At 35.1% G+C, this 18,428-nt stretch overlaps 1 protein-coding gene across 3 annotated transcripts in view; it reads left to right on the forward strand.

Annotated features, from left to right (window-relative positions):
- CSMD3 (CUB and Sushi multiple domains 3) overlaps window positions 1-18,428 on the forward strand; it is a 921,636-nt gene that overhangs the window by 865,317 nt on the left and 37,891 nt on the right. For all 3 annotated transcript variants that reach the window (XM_053661036.1, XM_053661038.1, XM_053661039.1), the window contains 3 exons: window positions 1,974-2,156; window positions 6,884-7,060; window positions 17,197-17,376. In XM_053661036.1, coding sequence (XP_053517011.1) covers window positions 1,974-2,156; window positions 6,884-7,060; window positions 17,197-17,376 — 540 coding nt within the window. The remainder of the gene's footprint in view (window positions 1-1,973; window positions 2,157-6,883; window positions 7,061-17,196; window positions 17,377-18,428) is intronic.

An 18,428-nucleotide genomic window follows, 5' to 3' on the forward strand; every position in this document is an offset into this window, starting at 1 on the left:
AGGCAACATATAACTTCTCAGTCTCTCTAATCCCACACTGCTCTGTTATTAATAGTTTAGAATAAGTGAATGTTAAGGCTACTTTTAATCAATAACTTTTTCATGGAGTGAATATATAATAAATCTTTTTTGATTTGTTTAGTCCTTTTCTTTAAAATGTCATTTAAGCTCTGGCTGGTGTGGCTCAGTGGATTGAGTGCCAGCCTGTGAATCAAAAGGTTGAGTTCAATTCCCAGTGAGGGCACATACCCCAATTGCAGGACAGATCCCCAGTTTGGGGTGTTTAAGAGGCAACCAATCTATCAATGTATCTCTTGCACATCAATGTTTCTCTCCTTTCTCCCTCCCTTCCCCTCTCTAGAATAAATAAAATCTTAAAAACTAAAATGAAATGTCATTTAAGTATTAGATCTGTGACCTTTCCCTATTTGATACTACCTATTCTATTTGTTTTACCCACTAACCAGATACAGGTGCTGCTTTTTCTGCCTGTGTTTTTATTTATATATTGTCCATTATCTTTATGTTATTTTTATATCTATAGAGAGCATGGTAAACACTTACGAGGAGTTGTTTTACATTGTTTTCCCTTCAGGAGTAAAAGTTAGATGGTTATTTATTTCAGAATCTCTTTGTAACTAGTGGTTAATCTCTATAAAGTAACTTTATAGGACTTCAGAATTAATCTATAGTATTAAAAACTTCCACATAACTGTTTATACACAAAATCACATTTACACACATATTCTGATGTATTCAGAAACTGGTACTGAATTGCAAAAATAGAAATTGCACATAGATATTTACAAGTGATACACTTATCTTAAAATTGTATCAGTGTTAATATATTAAATCTTATGAAAATGAGAAAGTGTAAAGAATTCCAAATACACAGGGCTTGTCAAAAAAAGTGTGTAAACAAAAAGAAAGCATTTTCAGTACTTATATACTATATTTTTCGAACTATAAGATGCATCTTCAAACCCCCACCAAATTTGAGAGTAATAATGGTTATTAATGCTGCTGTTGACTTCTGTTTACATGTACATTAGTGAAATATTATGTTATTTATGTTATTAAATATTTTACCACATTTTTTGCTTTAATTTTTTTCTATTTTTCTCTAAAATCTGGGTGCATCTTATGGTCCGGAAAATATGGTATTGCCCTCTCTTTTCTTCTTTCTCTTTCTTAATATATACTAACACCATGGCAACTTTTATTTAAAATATTTAAGAAATGAGCTGTGGCTAATGTGGCTCAGTGGAATAAAATATTTAACAAATGATAAAAGGACTAAGTAAATTCCTAACAGTAAAAAAGGTGAACACCTAGCCATGAACAAAATCCTAATTAGTAACTTAAGTCAGAGTTTTTAGTCTTTGATTATTTACAATTTATTTTTATATTTCATGTATAAGAAGTATACAGTTCATTTACTCGGGACAGTGGCCCTTGGTAGAGAAAATTAGGGGGTGAAATTTTAGTGTACGGGGAATGTTATATTGTAACACTTACATTTTCTAGCACACTACTGATCTAATTTAACAACAAAATTCACTAATGAGAAAATTCAGAGAAGGAAACATGCAAATTACCAAATCTAGTTTTTTAACTGTAGCTTTATAAACTCACTGTCATACAAGCCCATAGTACTGTTATTTATAAGTTTTCTAATAACTTCATTATTAACCAAGTCCTATGGAAATGCAACAAAATGACCTTAACTTATTTAACAGGTCCCAATATTCCTGATAAGAAAAACAGCTCCATACTCTGCAACTATTTTCTTTTTCATTTAGGTTTTTCTTAAGGCTTGACTCATGTGGGAAATATGAATTATGATTTTACCCAATCAACTTCACACTAAAACCAACATGCCTAAAACCAATGCCTACAAGAATGTCCAACTAAATTGTGAACATAGTAAATGGTTGTTGAAATAAGTTAACTCGCACTGTACTGAATTGCAGGTGATGCCACTGGTACCTGTGGGGATCCAGGTACCCCTGGTCATGGTTCCAGACAGGAAAGCAATTTCAGAACCCAAACTTCTGTACGTTTTGCTTGTGATATCGGTTACACCCTTCATGGCTCAGAAGAAAGAACATGTTTAGCTAATGGCAGCTGGACTGGAAGGCAGCCGGAATGCAAAGGTGAGCTCAAGCAAAAGTTAATTTATTGAAATTGCTGGAACTTAATATGTATCCAAATTCAAGTTGTTAGTACTAATGAAATTATTTCTACCAGTTCTTTGTAGCATCCGACCATGGAATAAAAGCAACAGTATTTCAGTTTTACTGACAGCACTGTATGTATGATAAATATTAATTATAAAAATATCTCTCCTGGGTCATTTATATACAAACATTGTTCACATCTTAGCAAACATCTGGACTAGAAAAGTTTTAAATATTTGTTAAAAAAGTTTATTTTTTTCCTCTTCATCACAGTGCTGTATTGTAGACACAATTGAGGGAAAAATAGGTTCTTACATCAACATTACCTCAAGACATGTTTTAGTTTGTAGGTTTGTAGAAATAGGAACATACACAAAGATGTCTAAATGTAAATGATATTTTTATTTATAGATTGCATTGCTTGTAACTAGAATTTTTTTTTAAATTTTGGATAATTGGGTAAAATTGTTCATTGTTCTGACTGAGTTAACATACTTTAATATTTACAAGATTGGCTAGAAAATAAAATGTTGCTGAAAAATTATAACTTCAGTTGTTCTTTTTGAGATAATTTTAGTGCAAAAACTAAACTTGCAAAGGTATTTTTGAAAGTTACTCCATATTGTATCAAATGTACTGGTTTCATAAATAGAAAATAATTCTCCTGCCCCAAAATTTGACAGCTTTTTGATTGATTATATTTCAGAAACTTTTATTGTGTTTAAAATTAGGATTGTAATCTCAAAGTAGCAAATTCGGCAAACTTAAGTCAGAGAACATTACAACTCCGTAGCTGTCACAGGGAAAGGAGTGGATGGACAATGTTGTTGAGCAAGAGACCGTAAGACTTAACTGTTGCCTTTATCACTCAGACTTTGCAAAGAGGACATCTCTATGAAGTCCGACATTACTGGGTGATATCAAGTCAGCCTTTGTTCAGCTGAACTGCAAAAGAGTTTTAGGAGAAATACCACCTGGTGCTGACTGTTTTATTAGTACATGCTTTACAAAAAAAAAAAAAAAAAAAAAAAAAAAAAAAAGAACAAGTAGTTGTAGAAAATGTAACAGCATTAATATTTTTCTCATAAATAGAACTTAGATAAATCATTTAGAAGAAGATGTTAGTAGATGAATGGACAAAAAAATGAAAAAATACAGAAAAGCATTGCAGAGGCAAAGTATTTGCTGCTTCTGTTCACTGTGTCCACAGAGCTTTCAGTCCTCACTCTTGACAGAGGGTCCACTTACCTCTTTTTTAAAGTTAATTAACTTGTATTTAATTCAAATAGTACTCTGGATAAAAACATGTGTATTAATGTGAAGGAATTAGAGAATAGAGGACAGAAGTGTAAGTGTGATTTGTCTATATCTGTAAAGTTCTTCATTTTTTAAAAATAAATATTTTTATTATTTCAATTGTAACATTTTTCTAATTTATTTAATTATTTTTCAAGTACAGTTTTCTTTCTATTTCTCCCATCCCAGCCCAACCCGCCTTGTGCTCCCCACCTCCCTCCCATTCCCACCCCCCTTAGTTCTTGTCCTTGTGTCCTTCATACTTGTTCCTCCAAATCCCTCCCTTTTTTTCCCCTTAAATTCCCTCCCCTCTGGTCACTGCCCCCTTGTTCTCTATTTCAGTGTCTTGTTTTTATTTTGCTTGCTTGTTTGTTTTGTTGTTTAGCTTCCTGTTAAAGGTGAGATCATATGGTATTTGTCTTTCAACACCTGGCTTATTTTACTCAGCATAATACTTTCCAGTTCCATCCAAGCTGTTGCAAAGGGTAGTAGCTCCTTCTTTCTCTCTCCTGCATAGAATTCCATTGTGTGTATGTTCCATAATTTTTCAAAAATTTCTGTGGAACCATAAACAATCCCAAATAGCAGCTGCAATTCTGAGAAAGAAGAACGAAGTAGGAGGGATCACAATACCTGATACCAAACTGTACTACAAGGCCACTGTGATCAAAACAGCCTGATACTGGCTTAAAAACAGGCACATAGACCAATGGAACCAAACAGAGAGCCCAGAAATAAACCCAAATCTCTATGGCCAATTAATATTGGACAAAGCGGGCAGCAACATAAAATGGACTAATAATAGCCTCTTCAACAAATGGTGTTGGGAGAACTGGACAGCTACATGCAAAAAAATGAAAGTCAAGCACCAACTTACACTATACACCAAAATAAATCCAAGGTGGATAAAAGACTTACATATAAGCCTTGACACCATTAAAGTCCTAGAGGGGAACATTGGCAAGAAAATCTCAGATATTTCATGAAGCAACTTTTTTACTGATATGTCCCCCAGAGCAAGGGACATAAAGGAAAGAATAAACAAATGGGATCTCATCAAAATAAAAAGCTTTTGCACGGCTAAAGAAAACAGTATTAAAATAAAAAGAGATCCAACTGTATGGGAAAACATATTTGCCAATGATAACTCAGACAAGGGTTTAAAGTTCTTCATTTTTATTGTTGAAAAAAATTGAACCTGGTTGGCTATTTCAAAATGCAAATCACTTGACATTTTATTCATTTTTTTAACTTTATTTTATTGTTGATACTATTACATATGTCCCCGCTTCCCCCTCTTTGCCCTCTCCCACCCGCCCCTTCCTGCCCTTCCTTCTGGCCACAACCACACCGTGGTCTGTGTCTGTTGGTTGTACATATATGTTCTTTGGCTCATCCAAACAAGGATGGTACTTTTGAAATCCATCTTGGATAGTGTCAAGACTATAGATTATGACACATAAATGCCTATGACCAGATTGTTATTTTAGGCAGGTACTAATGAATACAGAAGAGGATAATTGCTCTGGACAACAGATATAAACATTTTTAATATATCACAGGTTCCCCTGAAAATATTGCCTACAGTTTGATCTTGTTGCAATTGTATAAACTGTGTAAGTCTCCTGTCTCTAACACATATGTACAGAAACATGCAGCTGTAAAGGATAGGCAAAGTCAAATATTTACAATGCAGTAAGTGATATAGAAGGTATTATATTTTTTGGAAAATATATTTATACCTTATATTTATTAAAATAATAAGGTTTTAAATTCTTATATTACAACAAAATTTAGTGTTATATTTGACATGGGGGCTTGCTTTCAGGATATGTTTTAAAAGTCACTATGGTGTCAATAGCAAATAGTTAAATGTACTAGAGAGTGTAAATCACACACAGCATTGTATTTGTGAGTTCTGTTTATAATACGTTGAAAATTTAATGAAAGCCATTTCAGAATTTATATGCTTACATACATAAAAATATACATGGATCCTTAAAATACTTAAATTGCTTATTTTATATCTGTCCTCTTAGAAGTTTAATTATAATGAATCTCTGTTGCATCTCATTATCACGTATCTTTCCATTTTACATTAGTTGCTTTTTCAGCAGAGACTCTTACAATAGTTCCTTGAAAGATTTTGTGGTACCCAAAGGCAATACTCTTTTTTTTTTTTATTTAGTTATTTTTCAAGTACAGTTTTTTGTCTATTTTTCCCATCCCAGCCTCCCCCGCCCCTTGCTCCCCACCTCCCTCCCATTTCCACCCCCCTTAGTTCTCGTCCCTGTGTCCTTCCTATTTGTTCCTCCAAATCCCTCCCCCATTTTCCCCTTAACTTCCCTTCCTTCTCCCCTCTGGTCACTATCCCCTTGTTCTCTATTTCAGTGTCTTTGTTTTTTGTTTTTTGTTTTTTTTTCTGCTTGCTTGTTTGTTTTGTTGTTTAGCTTCCTGTTAAAGGTGAGATCATATGGTATTTGTCTTTCAACCCCTGGCTTATTTCACTCAGCATAATGCTTTCCAGTTCCATCCATGTTGTTGCAAAGGGTAGTAGCTCCTTCTTTCTCTCTGCGGCATAGAATTCCATTGTGTATATGTACCACAATTTTTGGATCCATTCATTTACTGATGGGCACCTAGGTTGCTTCCAACTCTTGGCTATTGTAAATTGTGCTGCTATGAACATTGTGGTGCATAGGTTCTTTGATATTGATGTTTTAGGATTCTTAGGATATAATCCCAGCAGTGGAATTGCTGGGTCAAAAGGCAGGTCAATTTTTATTTTTCTGAGAAAAATCCATACTGTTTTCCATAATGGTTGTACCATTCTGCAATCCCACCAACAGTGAACTAAGGACCCCTTTTCCCCACAACCCCTCCAACATTTGTTGTTTGTTGCTTTGTTTATGATAGCCATCCTGACTGGTGTAAAGTGGTATCTCATTGTGGTTTTAATTTGCATCTCTCTGATAGCTAATGATATTGAGCATCTCTTCATGTGTCTCTGAATGTTCTGTATGTCCTCCTTGGAGAAGTGTTTGTTCAAGTCCTTTTCCCATTTTCTAATTGGGTTGGGTGTCTTCTTAGAGTGGAGTCGTGTAAGTTCTTTGTATATACCTTAAGTAATTACTTCATAAAGTTTTTACCAGAGCTACTAACAAAAAAAACTTTAAAAAAATAACTGTTGTACAATTTGTATTCTAGAAATTAAAGTAATAAAATCAATATAAATTAATCTTGAATTTCATCTACCTGTAAAAGATAATTTAATGCTTATTTTAGGGGATTTCGTAGCTTCTCTGGATAATTTGAAACAAAACTTCAGTCATTAACTTTTTGTGAGAGGAGTTTTAATTATGTTATTTTTGTACATACTCTTAACCTTTTTTTTTTTTTTTTTGCAGCTGTACAGTGTGGTAACCCAGGAACAACAGCCAATGGAAGGGTTTTTCGGATTGATGGCACAACATTTCCCAGTTCGATCATTTACTCCTGCGTGGAGGGCTATAGTCTGTCAGGGCCGTCGGTCAGGCAGTGCACAGCCAACGGGACATGGTCCGGGACCTTGCCCAACTGCACAAGTATGTTTCTCCTCCATGTCTGTCGGGGTCACTAGTTAGGTGAAAAGTGTTGGAGTAGATGCATGTGTATGTGAAATTTATAATTAGTCAAACCGTGCTAGGTTTTGAATATGTGTGTTGCCTTTCAGATTAAAAAATGATGCTGTTATGAGTAGGGTTTATACTAGTAACTTAAAGAATCACTTAGCAAAGAGGGATCACAGAAAATTAGTGCTGTCAATTGAAATTTAACAATATTTTAAAAATAGAGGTAGATTATCAATTATAATCAAGGTTAATAAAAAGAATGCAATTTTTATTTTGCTCATCTAACACATATCAATAGCTGAGTTGGCTTTAAAAAAAACATACTAATTATTAATGGTTCCTTGCATCTCTATTGCAGGGAGTCCTGGTAGCTGATTTGCCTTTTGGATAGGCTCCAAAATATATAGTATTTTAGATAGTCTGTATTATAATAAAATTACTCACTTGAAGAAAAAATTTTAATGTATTTAAAAATTCCAATATATAAATGAATGCTTGTGTATGGAATAAAATAGGATTTATTTAAGTAACAATAATATAACTATTGGAAAATCACGGTTGCTTATTTATTTAAAAGAACTTCGGTGGCATTGTGGAGATCGTGGGATGTTTAGAAAGGAGACTGCTTAGGATGTGTTAGGAAGTTGCTAAGCCTCCACAGTGAGAGACTCTGGGGGGAGTAAAGGGTGTCTTGTGTATTGCACTTCGGACAGGTTATATGTATTTTTACTGAAGCAAAGGTAAAAGTTGGTCAGTTTGTGCAGAACAAAGTAAATGGACTTAAGTAAAATTTGTAAATGAGGAACATGTTGTTTCCAGAACCTAAAAGGGTGTTGGGCTTTTCAATGGGAGGTGCCAAGAGGCTAATAATAGCTGCTTTGGGCTGACCTAGTAACACCTAGATTTAAGCGAGAATCCAGGCCTTGTATCATCTGCCTCCTTTTCTTGGAGAGTATATGTATATCCCGAATGAGTGGTTCAAATAAATCTACTCAGAGGAGGATGCCATCAGACTAATGTCATGTCATACCTGTGATTCTGGAGAAAATTGGTTGTGGTTAATATCCCGCCTGCACGATTGTGTGTGTTGACAGGGCTATTGAGATACTCCGTGTATACAGTGTCTCTTCAAAGGTGAAGGCAGACTATAGCTAAGAGGCTGTTGAAATAAGCACTGAATAGAACATAATAGACAAGTCAGTAATATAATAGCAAAACATTTTCTAGCTGTTGATCAGTCAGTGACAAATGATATTTCTGGCCCTGTGTCAGCACCAAATGCTGCTGTCACATCCAATCTTCGGGTAGTCCTTTACCTCACCTTACACAGCATCCTCGCAGGCTGAGCAGTGTTCTTCAGGACACTCTAGGAGTTCTTTCCCTAGATCTCCGCCGATCTCTTTTTGTGTCCTCTCGGGTACTATCTCAATAACTCTGTCCACTTCATTCTCTCCTGACTCTCGGATTCATCTGTTCAATTCAGGGAGTTGGCTGGGCTCTGCATGGGGTCCTCCTCCCTGGGCCACAGCCTGGAAGCTCTTCACGCAATAGGACAGGGCTGTTTTGGGACTCATCTCATTTGTTTCCTGTCACTCAAGGACCACTGCCCTTTGCTGCCTTTTGAAAGTTGTTTTGTTTTTTTAAAAAAATTTGTTGTTTTTTTTTATTTGTTTATTTAGTGTTGTGTCCTTTTTTCTTGGGGGGGGGGTGATAAATGAAGAGTGAAGTCTTATCTATTTCTCCATCCTGAAGATAGAAGTCCCCCTACTGACTTCTTTGAACCTGTCTCAGTTTTGCAAGTCTGAACAATTTAGTAGTTAACAAATAGGCTTTACTATTTCACACTGTACCAACCCATGTGAGCCTTAAAACTTCTACTGGTGCCATGTAAGTATCAGCTCAAATGATGCACATTTGATAAAAACCTTTTCAACACAGTACTTTCTCATATTCCTTCTAGCTAAAAGTGGTTTCTCTATACCATGTCACTCTCCTAACAATTACCTGTAGGTTAAGCTGTGAACTTTGTAGGGAATTGGTAACCAGGTCTGCTTGTCTCATTGCCCCTCTAGGGTGGAGCACATCACATGACACATGAGTGACTCAACAGATAGTTGTTGAGTCACTCGAATATCACATATAAATTTTATTTTACCTATTAGTATACATAACCTATTATTTCACTTCATTTTAAAGTGTCAGAAAGAGCTTATAAGTTTCTAGTAGATTGTATATTTTAAAACTATAGTTAATGGAAAGACTGAAATAATGAGTGTATTTTGAGTAAAATAAATCTGAACACATCTGTTTTTTCACAATAAGAATAGTGGTTTTCTCTTATCATGGATAAATACCTAAATATTATATTTAAGATATTTTCCAATTTTAGTATAGATAAGTATTTCCCAATTCTTGGATTGAAAATTACATTAGGGCATTACTTTTTAAAATTGAATCATCTTCATTTTTCCTTAGGAGTTGTAAGTCAAGTGAAAAATCATGACAACTCAAGAAAGATTAAGCACAAATAACATACCAAAAATACAAAGAAAGTTCTTTTTTTATTCAGTTCTTCAAGGAGAAATGTTGTGTCAAGGAAGGTATTTCAAGCATCAGCTTTTAAATGATGAGTTGTTATTAAACTAAAAACTGAAAACGTGTTAACAATTGACTTTATAGGTTTAAAAAAAAGTTGCTAATTCGCTCAGTGGACCACCCCGAACCAAAAGAAAACACAAAAATATACCCAGATAGAGAACAAAGAGTAAAGTTTCCGTAGCAATTAAAATACACTGAACTGCCCTGGCTACCATGGCTCAGTTGCTTGGACCACCATCCTGTAAACCAAAAGGTCACAGATTTGATTCTGGGTCAGGGCACATGCATAGATCTAGTTGGGGCATGTACAAGAAGGGACTGATAGATGTTTGCCTCTCCATCAATGTTTCTTCTCTCCCTCGCTCCCTTTTCCTCTCTCTAAAATCAATAAATATGTCCTCTAGTGAGGATTAAAATAAAACAGACTAGAATAAAATAGATTAAACTTATGTAGTTACAGAATCTAATATACTGAAAGTGCTTTGATATGGTGATCAAATTGAGTTAGAACTGATGTTTCAGATCACTTCTCATTAATTTGCGGTGGAAGTTAACATAAATATTTGGTTGATAGAATTCGTATAATTTGGGGAACTGGAAGAGATTGTGTTACAAATTCACATGTGTAGATAAAAAACTGAGGCACCAAATTATTTAATTGACTCTGACACTGCTAAACTGAAATGGATTGAATTTGCCATTCAATTTTAGTATTTTCTATACATGCCAGAAAGGTTAAGTTCAAATAAAAAATTTAAATTACTTTTGATTTAATTTAATTGCATTTGCTATGCACTATTTTTTCTTGTATATATGTGCAAGGATCTAAATATAATTCAAAATAAATTAATTATGAAAAATTAAAGTACCTGAACTAAATTTCCAAACAAAAACCCTGATAGCAATTTTTAGAAAACCTACTGGAATAATAACTTCCATTTTTTATTGAAATTGTAATCAATTTTACTCAGAAAGAATAATATCTGTAATAATAGTGTTTATCATTTGTTAGGATTTGTGCTACATGCTGTACATATATTTTTTCACTTATTTCTCATAATAAATCTATGAAGTATACATTATTATCTTTTCTATTTCACACTTGAAAAATGGTATCTTATAAGGAAACAGAACTTTCCCATGGAAACACAGCTAGTTTATATAGGATCTGAGGTTTTAGGCCCAAATCTATTTGATTCAAGACACGATGTTCTCAAGTTCACTTCATTTTCTCTTTTTGTATTTTTCCCCAATTATTTTCTTGTTTCATCTACTTTCATTGCTACAATAGTAAGCATATCTGACATGATATAAAATAGGACATTGTTTATTATGCACGTGGAAGTGTTTTGTTAATTTATAATCTATTTCTCTAAGTTTTTCAATTTCTCTACATTACCAGTTTAAGTACTACAATGATGTATCATTTCTTATTGAGCTGACCACTGGTAAAATTTGTTTTCTCTTAACAATCCTTTCTGCTTAAAATTACAATATACTCTCTATATCTTTAGTCATTTTATTAAATGACACGTCATTTTATTTCTTGTCTCAAGATGAAATGTCCCACATACAGTGCAAATATAGGTCCATGATACATCTGAAAATCTTATAAGAGGTGAAGTATTTTAATGTAATGAGTCAAAGGAAATGAACCAAGTACCATTGAATCACATATATAATTATTAACAAGGGGGATCAGCTAGAATTAGGACAATATCAGTGGAAAGACAAATAAATCAGTTAGATTGATGGTATAATAGATGGTTCAATAGAGAGTGACTCGAATATTAAAGAATTAATAGAGACCCTTGCAGAAATTAATAAAGTCCTTAAAAGATAGCTAAATAAATTATAGTTGACAATGGTGTGATGAAAGTAAAATATAAATAAATTTAATTTGGAGTTTTCTACTTACAAAAATAAAACTTTGGTTACTCGAAGTATTTCTTTCTAGGCTAGTTGTCCTTAGGCATTCTGTCCTTAGTCCTTCCATCATAGTGAATACCAGAGAAGTGATCCAGTAATTTTATTTTTAACTTATAGAAATATATTTTTAATCTATAAATATAGTTAAAAAGAATTAGAGACCTTTGGGAATATAATGTAATTGGGCTACTTATAGCTTCAGTTAATAAAAAAATCATTTATATAAAACTTACTAGGTTTGGGCACTCTTTCAGAAAATCGAATAAAGAGTTTAGTACATAAGACTTCTGGTCTCTAATACTTTATAGGCTGGTGTAGTAGCTTTGGGACTGCAAGCATTTTTGCCCTTTGAGAATTCCTCACTGAGGTGATTTGAAAACGTGCCTTTCACTTGCTTGAATGTCCAGCAACAATGTGCATGCACATACCACAAGCATCTCACAAATGCACACACATGCTCTTCTCTGTTCCTTAAAACCCCCAGTCCCATCATATGTTTAAATGTGTCATTTGAGTCCTGGCTGATATAGCTCAGTGGATTGAGTGTGGGCTGTGAACCAAATGGTCGCCAGTTCGATTCCTAGTTGGGCACATGCCTGGGTTGCGTTTCAGGTCCCCAGTGGAGACCATATGAGAGGCAACCACACACGGATGTCCCCCCCACCCCCCGCCTTTCTCCCTCCTTTCTCCTCTCTCTAAAAATAAATTACTAAAACCTTAAAAATAAATAAATAAATGTGTAATTTGTGATTGCTTTCCCCATTTTAATAATTATTTGAAATATTTTTGGAAGAAACATTATTTAACAATGGCGATTCCCCTCTGCTCACCCCTCATATCTTGCCACAGTGAAGATGTTGGTCGAAGTGTAAAATGTTCCTCACATAAACTCTACCAGCTAATATTTAACCAGCTTCAGATTGTAAATGAGTTGGGAAATTTCGCAGTTAATTGATCCTTCTCTCAAATTGTGCCTTGCAAATAAGAATCCTTTCCTTCTCTTTACATCTAGCCTTCCACAACTCCAAACAGGTCCTTATCTAGCTCATCACCCGTGCTGGAGTGTGAATCTTCCTCCAGATGTCCTCATGGGTGGGTAAACGTGTGTATCTCAAGGTCAAGGTCACACACTCAGACATGGTGCACACATTGGCAGAGGAGTTTTAAATGTTAAGAAACATTCACAAAACTAATCCAAACTGGAAAGGGAAGTATTTGCCATAATACCATTAACTCATAACAGCAATTCAATTATAAAATTTATTGAAGTTCTTTTCTGTGATGTTTATACTAAAAGAAAAGATTTAAAAACTAAGCACAGGTAAAATACTCATTCAAAAATACTGTTTTGGTGTTACTGGTTTTTGTTTACTTTCTTTTTTTTTCTCTTTTGTCAGCACAAGAGCCACTCAGGTTGTGCATGGTCTAGGAGCTTTTGCTGTCTAACAGGCGGGGCCCCTCTGGTACCTGGAGCACACAGTGCTCGGAGTGTTTTGGGAGAAAACTACAATCCACACCAGGGCGCGGCTTGGCAGGTGGAGTAAGGGCTGGCTTTCAGGTCTAAAAGAAATATGTCCACTTATTTCTTGGATTTTTTTAATCTACTAGAACTTCTTCCAACATGACCGATGCTCAGCCTCCAGCAGGTCTCGTCATTTGGGGCAGGGACAGCATCCTTAATCAGACCCAGTCATAAATGAATTTAAGGCCCTTTGTTCCCAAGGACCAGGACACAAATGGTCCTCACTGGACTTTGTTATCAACCCGAGAACTCTCGAAGTTTTTCAGTTGTTAGTTGTTTTGTTTTTGTAGACCACAGGCCAGGGAGATGGGACTAATCTCACACAAGAGAAGGCTGAGAGCTATCCCAGCATGAAACAGGGTGAAGTGAGGCTAAAAAGTCATCTAAATCTCCTCAAGGAGAGAGAGAGCTGTGGCTGAATGCAGTGGTTCTTAAACAGGCGATTTTGCTTCCCAGGGGACATTTGATAATGTCTGGGGTTATTTTGGGCTGTCACAGTGTAGGTGAGTGGTGTGTGCGAACAGTGTCTAGCAGGAAGAGGTCAATGCTGAACACCTTCTGTGCAGAGAGTGGCCTCACACAGTCAAGAATTAATTAGTCCCAACTGTCAATAGGGGCAAGGCTAAAATAAAGAAAATTTACCTCACTGAGATCTAAAAACAAAACCAGCAGTTTAATGGAGAGATCATGTAAAATCAAAAGTGCTGTCAGAGAAACGGTTGATCACCTCTCTGGAACTTCATCTTGCTATAGTAGAATTTTATTCTGTGCTTGAAACCTGGCAAAGCAAATTCATAAGGATGCCCGAGCAAGTGTGTGTGTTGCTACATTGTCTCTAATAGGAAAACAATGGGGTAACTGAAACATCAGTCCACAGGTAGATGGTTTCATGAATTATATTGCATGTTTACTCATATAAGAGAGTATTATGTGATTAACAGGTTACATGGATCAATGTGTATTTACATGTAAAAGTATCCATTACATGTTGAGTACAAATAAATTGTGTTTAAAAGTGTGGGCAGTATGATACTATTTTATTAAATGCATATTTATAATGATCATTTAAGAAGATGTTTTGAAGTGCCATAGATTAAAATTATGACTGTTATGTTTTATTTTTAGCACAAAGGTTATCTGCTTCATTTTATCATAAATTATGCCAAATGAGCATCAATTAAATAATAGAGTCTAATGAGTAAACCTCCCATAAAAACAAATTCAAACCTTTAAAAGAACATATGTGTTTTTGCAAATCCAAGCTATTTCATCATTCCTTATACACTCATTCACTAATTTCTTCTTGAAACAAGTATTTACTTTGTATTTTTGATGTACTAGATAGACTAGGCTCTGGGAGTGCGGCAGTATGGAAAAGGGATCATCTGTCTTCATGGAGTTTATTGGTGTGTGTGTCTGTAAGTGTGCTTGTGTGTGTGCGTAAATGCTGTGTCCTTGGGGATTCTGGTGACTTTTGAGAAGATTTTCTTGCAATAAACCAAGGCACTCTGTTGTCAGCACTGATGTCTGCAAATTTTAAGGTAAAGCTCTAAGGAGCTACACTTCTAAAGTTTTGTGGGAAAAGACCAAAAGCCTCTTTCTGTTGTCAAAAACACTCTGGTGGTGAATGAATTGACTTGTGGAGCAGGTGCTGTTTAAAAAGACCGTTGCTATTGGAAACTGCCTCTTTCACTGGCCTTTGCTTCATTAGAAAGTCACCAAACACATCCTTCTGAAGCTGCCGTTGTCCAGTGCCCCATTCATGAGCCGCCACACTATGCAGAACTCGTTCTCAGGGTCTCTGCAAAATAAACCCTGTGTCCTCTCTATGATGATAGAAGCATCTCAGCCCCTGTGTCTTTCGGCCCCGTTAGCTGTTCCTTCTGGCCAGGATTCTAATTCAGTCTGTAAAGCACTGCCCCCAAAATAGCAATGGTGGGTGTTCTCCTTCATTTTCCTCTTCATCATTGGAATCTAGGTTAAAAATGTAAAACAACATAAGGTAACATAAAATAAACTGAAGGCTTATACTCACTTTCAAATATTTTTGAAACTGTAAAAAATAGGCATATTTTTGGAAAATGACAAGATTTGATTTTGTATGCCACTTGGTTGTATAATTTAAAAATCTTTTTCTCATCAATAATTAAAAGAACAAAAATAATTTTATGTGCAAAAAGTCGTATTAAGAGTCTGATAGAAACATTCAAAGAGTGTGATTTCAGAAAACTTGCCTCCAGAGCTTTGAGGATTAGCAGGTGGAGTTCTGTGAGCATCGTTCTTAATTTATTCACCATTATCCATGGCCCTAAAACTTCTTAGGCTCAATATATTAGAATAATATGAAAGAAATGTTGAGGTCATAATTCCTAATGTTAAGTTAATAAGTACAAGTTCTTCCAAGACTTCATATCTCATATCTATTTTTAGTCTTTAACACTGGTACCTTCAAATTTCCAGGAAGAGTTACTCAACAATAAAAATCAGGGAATATAACCCAGACTCACCTGGTATAGTTATTAATCATTTTATAAACAAAAAAACCTTAAGAGGCAAAAAAGGATAATAAAAGGCAAGCATGCCACTATTTTTTTAATCCAGAAAAGAAAAAGTATAACCTGTCTTTTCTTTTTTCTCTTAGCAGCAAGAAAGTGTTCAGCCAATTCATTGCCCAAATTGCTTAAATCATGTGCTCAAAGCAAGTGCTTTGGTGACTTATGTATAATCTGTTATGCCTTATTCTTAAATGTCACATTAGGACTTTTTTTTTTATCTTCTATGCTGTGTTGTCTTTTTGAAAGGTTTTGGGTGGCATCATGAGTGATGATGTAAGTAATCAGAGCCTGCGTTATGGACAAGTGCTGCTGGTAGAACTTCACAGGGCCTGTGTTTATGCCTTGTGATTTCTATCTCAGAAGACTCAGTCATTTTACCTTTGAAACAATTGCAGGCAAAGTGAAGCATGTGATGAGGGTTTAGAGCCTCGACTCACGTGCAGTTGGCCTCTCTGCCTCCCTCAATCTTCTTAGAATGGGCTGTAGGCCTTTTGATCTCCACCACCTGGTTCCCCTGCACCTGCTTGGCCTCCCTGTTCACACCACACACCTGTTTAGGGGCCAATGATGCTCACCACTCAGATGTTCTATCCTGTTCTCAGCAGAGGAAGGCTCATGCTACATCGGCATTCTCCATCCTGTTTGAAGGGCCAAGTTTACAAGCAAAGGGCAGTCAGAGTTGATGTATTCATGCAGTCTTGGTGCAGAGTATCTCTGCCCTGGGCTCACCCCCTATTTAGCAAGCACTTGACAGAAGCCTTGATGGAAGCCCTTCACTCATACCTAACCCAGGAAGCAAGCTCATTCCAGAGTAGAGGTTGTTCTTTTTATCCAGGTTGTTCTTTCACTTAGGTTGGCAGTGAGTTGTTAGAAATGGGAAATTGATCTCTCTGTCCCTCACTGTAGCATTTTTATATTTATATTTATTTTTATTTTTCACAAATTATATATCTTCCCCTGTACATGATAAATTCACACTTTAGAGTTTATTCATTCTTTTATCTATTCAATACAATTTTTTTGCACCTAGCATTGTTTTAATTAAAAACTACTATAATGTCCAGTTGAGTAACACCATGCGAAAAATATTCTCAGTCCAACAAGCCTGATTCATTGTAAACTTCAGTAGCCATATATAAAAATACAGATTTTAACTTTTATGCTATTAATCTTGATTCTGTGAATGGCTTACTCATGATCACCTAATGCATGTTAAAACAGGTTACTGTGTCAGAGTTCCCTACCATAAAATGGCATAATAACCTGGCCTTTGCAAGGTGTAAATGACAATTGCTAAATTATATGTACAGAATCCATAGTAAGAATACCTGGTCATCATCAGGAATGGCTGGTATGTGGTTTAAATATGCTTGTCTTTTATGATCAAAGAGGAATGCAATATGTAATTTTCCCTACTTATATATTAAGTATGCCAAATGCTTGGTTTCTTCTCTATTAAATATGTACCACATTAACCATCTGCTTCTATAATTTGATATTGATAGTCATCAGTTGTGGAGACCCAGGTATACCTGCCAATGGACTGAGATATGGAGACGATTATGTAGTTGGACAAAATGTCTCATACATGTGCCAGCCAGGCTACACCATGGAACTGAATGGCTCCAGAATCAGGACTTGCACAACTAACGGCACATGGAGTGGAGCGATGCCAAGCTGTAGAGGTACGATGATTTCTTCATCACTTATCAGTGATAAGGACCACAGGTGTCCATTTTTTGTATGCAGGTTTAAAGTAAATTTAAATAGTGTTTTGTGCATTATTTCACTTTTTTGAAATTGAAAAAATGCTTCAGTTTTTATTTCTGAACCATATAGAAGATATTAATATATAGGATTCAAAAATATTTCAACAAAAATACTTTATCTTACCGTAAGTAGTCATAGTGAACTTTAATATAACAAAAACAACAAAAATATAATGTTCTCTGACATGTGAACACTACTATCCCTTACATTGACTGATGAATAGTTAATGGTGAATATAACCTTCATGATTTAGAACAGCAATTCAACCTTTTTTGTCTCCTGACATGTATAAACTAGTTACTAAACTGTAACACACCAGAAATTTACATTTTTTGCCAATCTGACAAAGATAGGTGCAGTTTTGACTTGCAAAAAGATAGTAGCGAATAACTAGTTTTTTGTTCTAAAGTGACTTTTTAAAAAATCAGGTGCCTATACTTGTATATAAGGATTTCTGGTACCAAGAATTAATCAATCAGATGCAACCTTAGTATGCAAACTTATTATGCAACATAACCGATAAGATGCAACTCTATTATATAACCTATGGATTTATGGTTCAAGACAGGGCATTCATACTGGTCAGCTATTGTTGTGTTGGCTGTTGTCATCTTCTTTTTATTTGACAATAAGAGGGAAACAGGTCAGTGACCCTGACTAATAAGGTATTACGTGTTTTAATTTTGTTTTGCAGCACACCAGTTGAAAATCACTGTTAAAACTTTAATTTGGTGATTCATTTGGATCAAATAATACATGGATGGGGTGAAAATTTTTAGTAGTTTGAAAACAGTTACCCTGAAATTTAAAACTGTAATTTTCCTTAAAGAAAAGGAGAAACTAAAGAATGCAATCTGGAATTAATCTTTTACTCAATATAGACATAGATTTGCTACCTTATGCTATTTATTTTTCAATTGGAAATATTTTCATACTTTTGGCCAGTTTTTCAGATTGATTACTTGTG

This window comes from Artibeus jamaicensis, unplaced genomic scaffold (genome assembly GCF_021234435.1).
Source record: "Artibeus jamaicensis isolate MK-2021 breed Jamaican fruit bat unplaced genomic scaffold, CSHL_Jam_final scaffold_916, whole genome shotgun sequence".
NCBI classification, from domain to species: domain Eukaryota; kingdom Metazoa; phylum Chordata; class Mammalia; order Chiroptera; family Phyllostomidae; genus Artibeus; species Artibeus jamaicensis.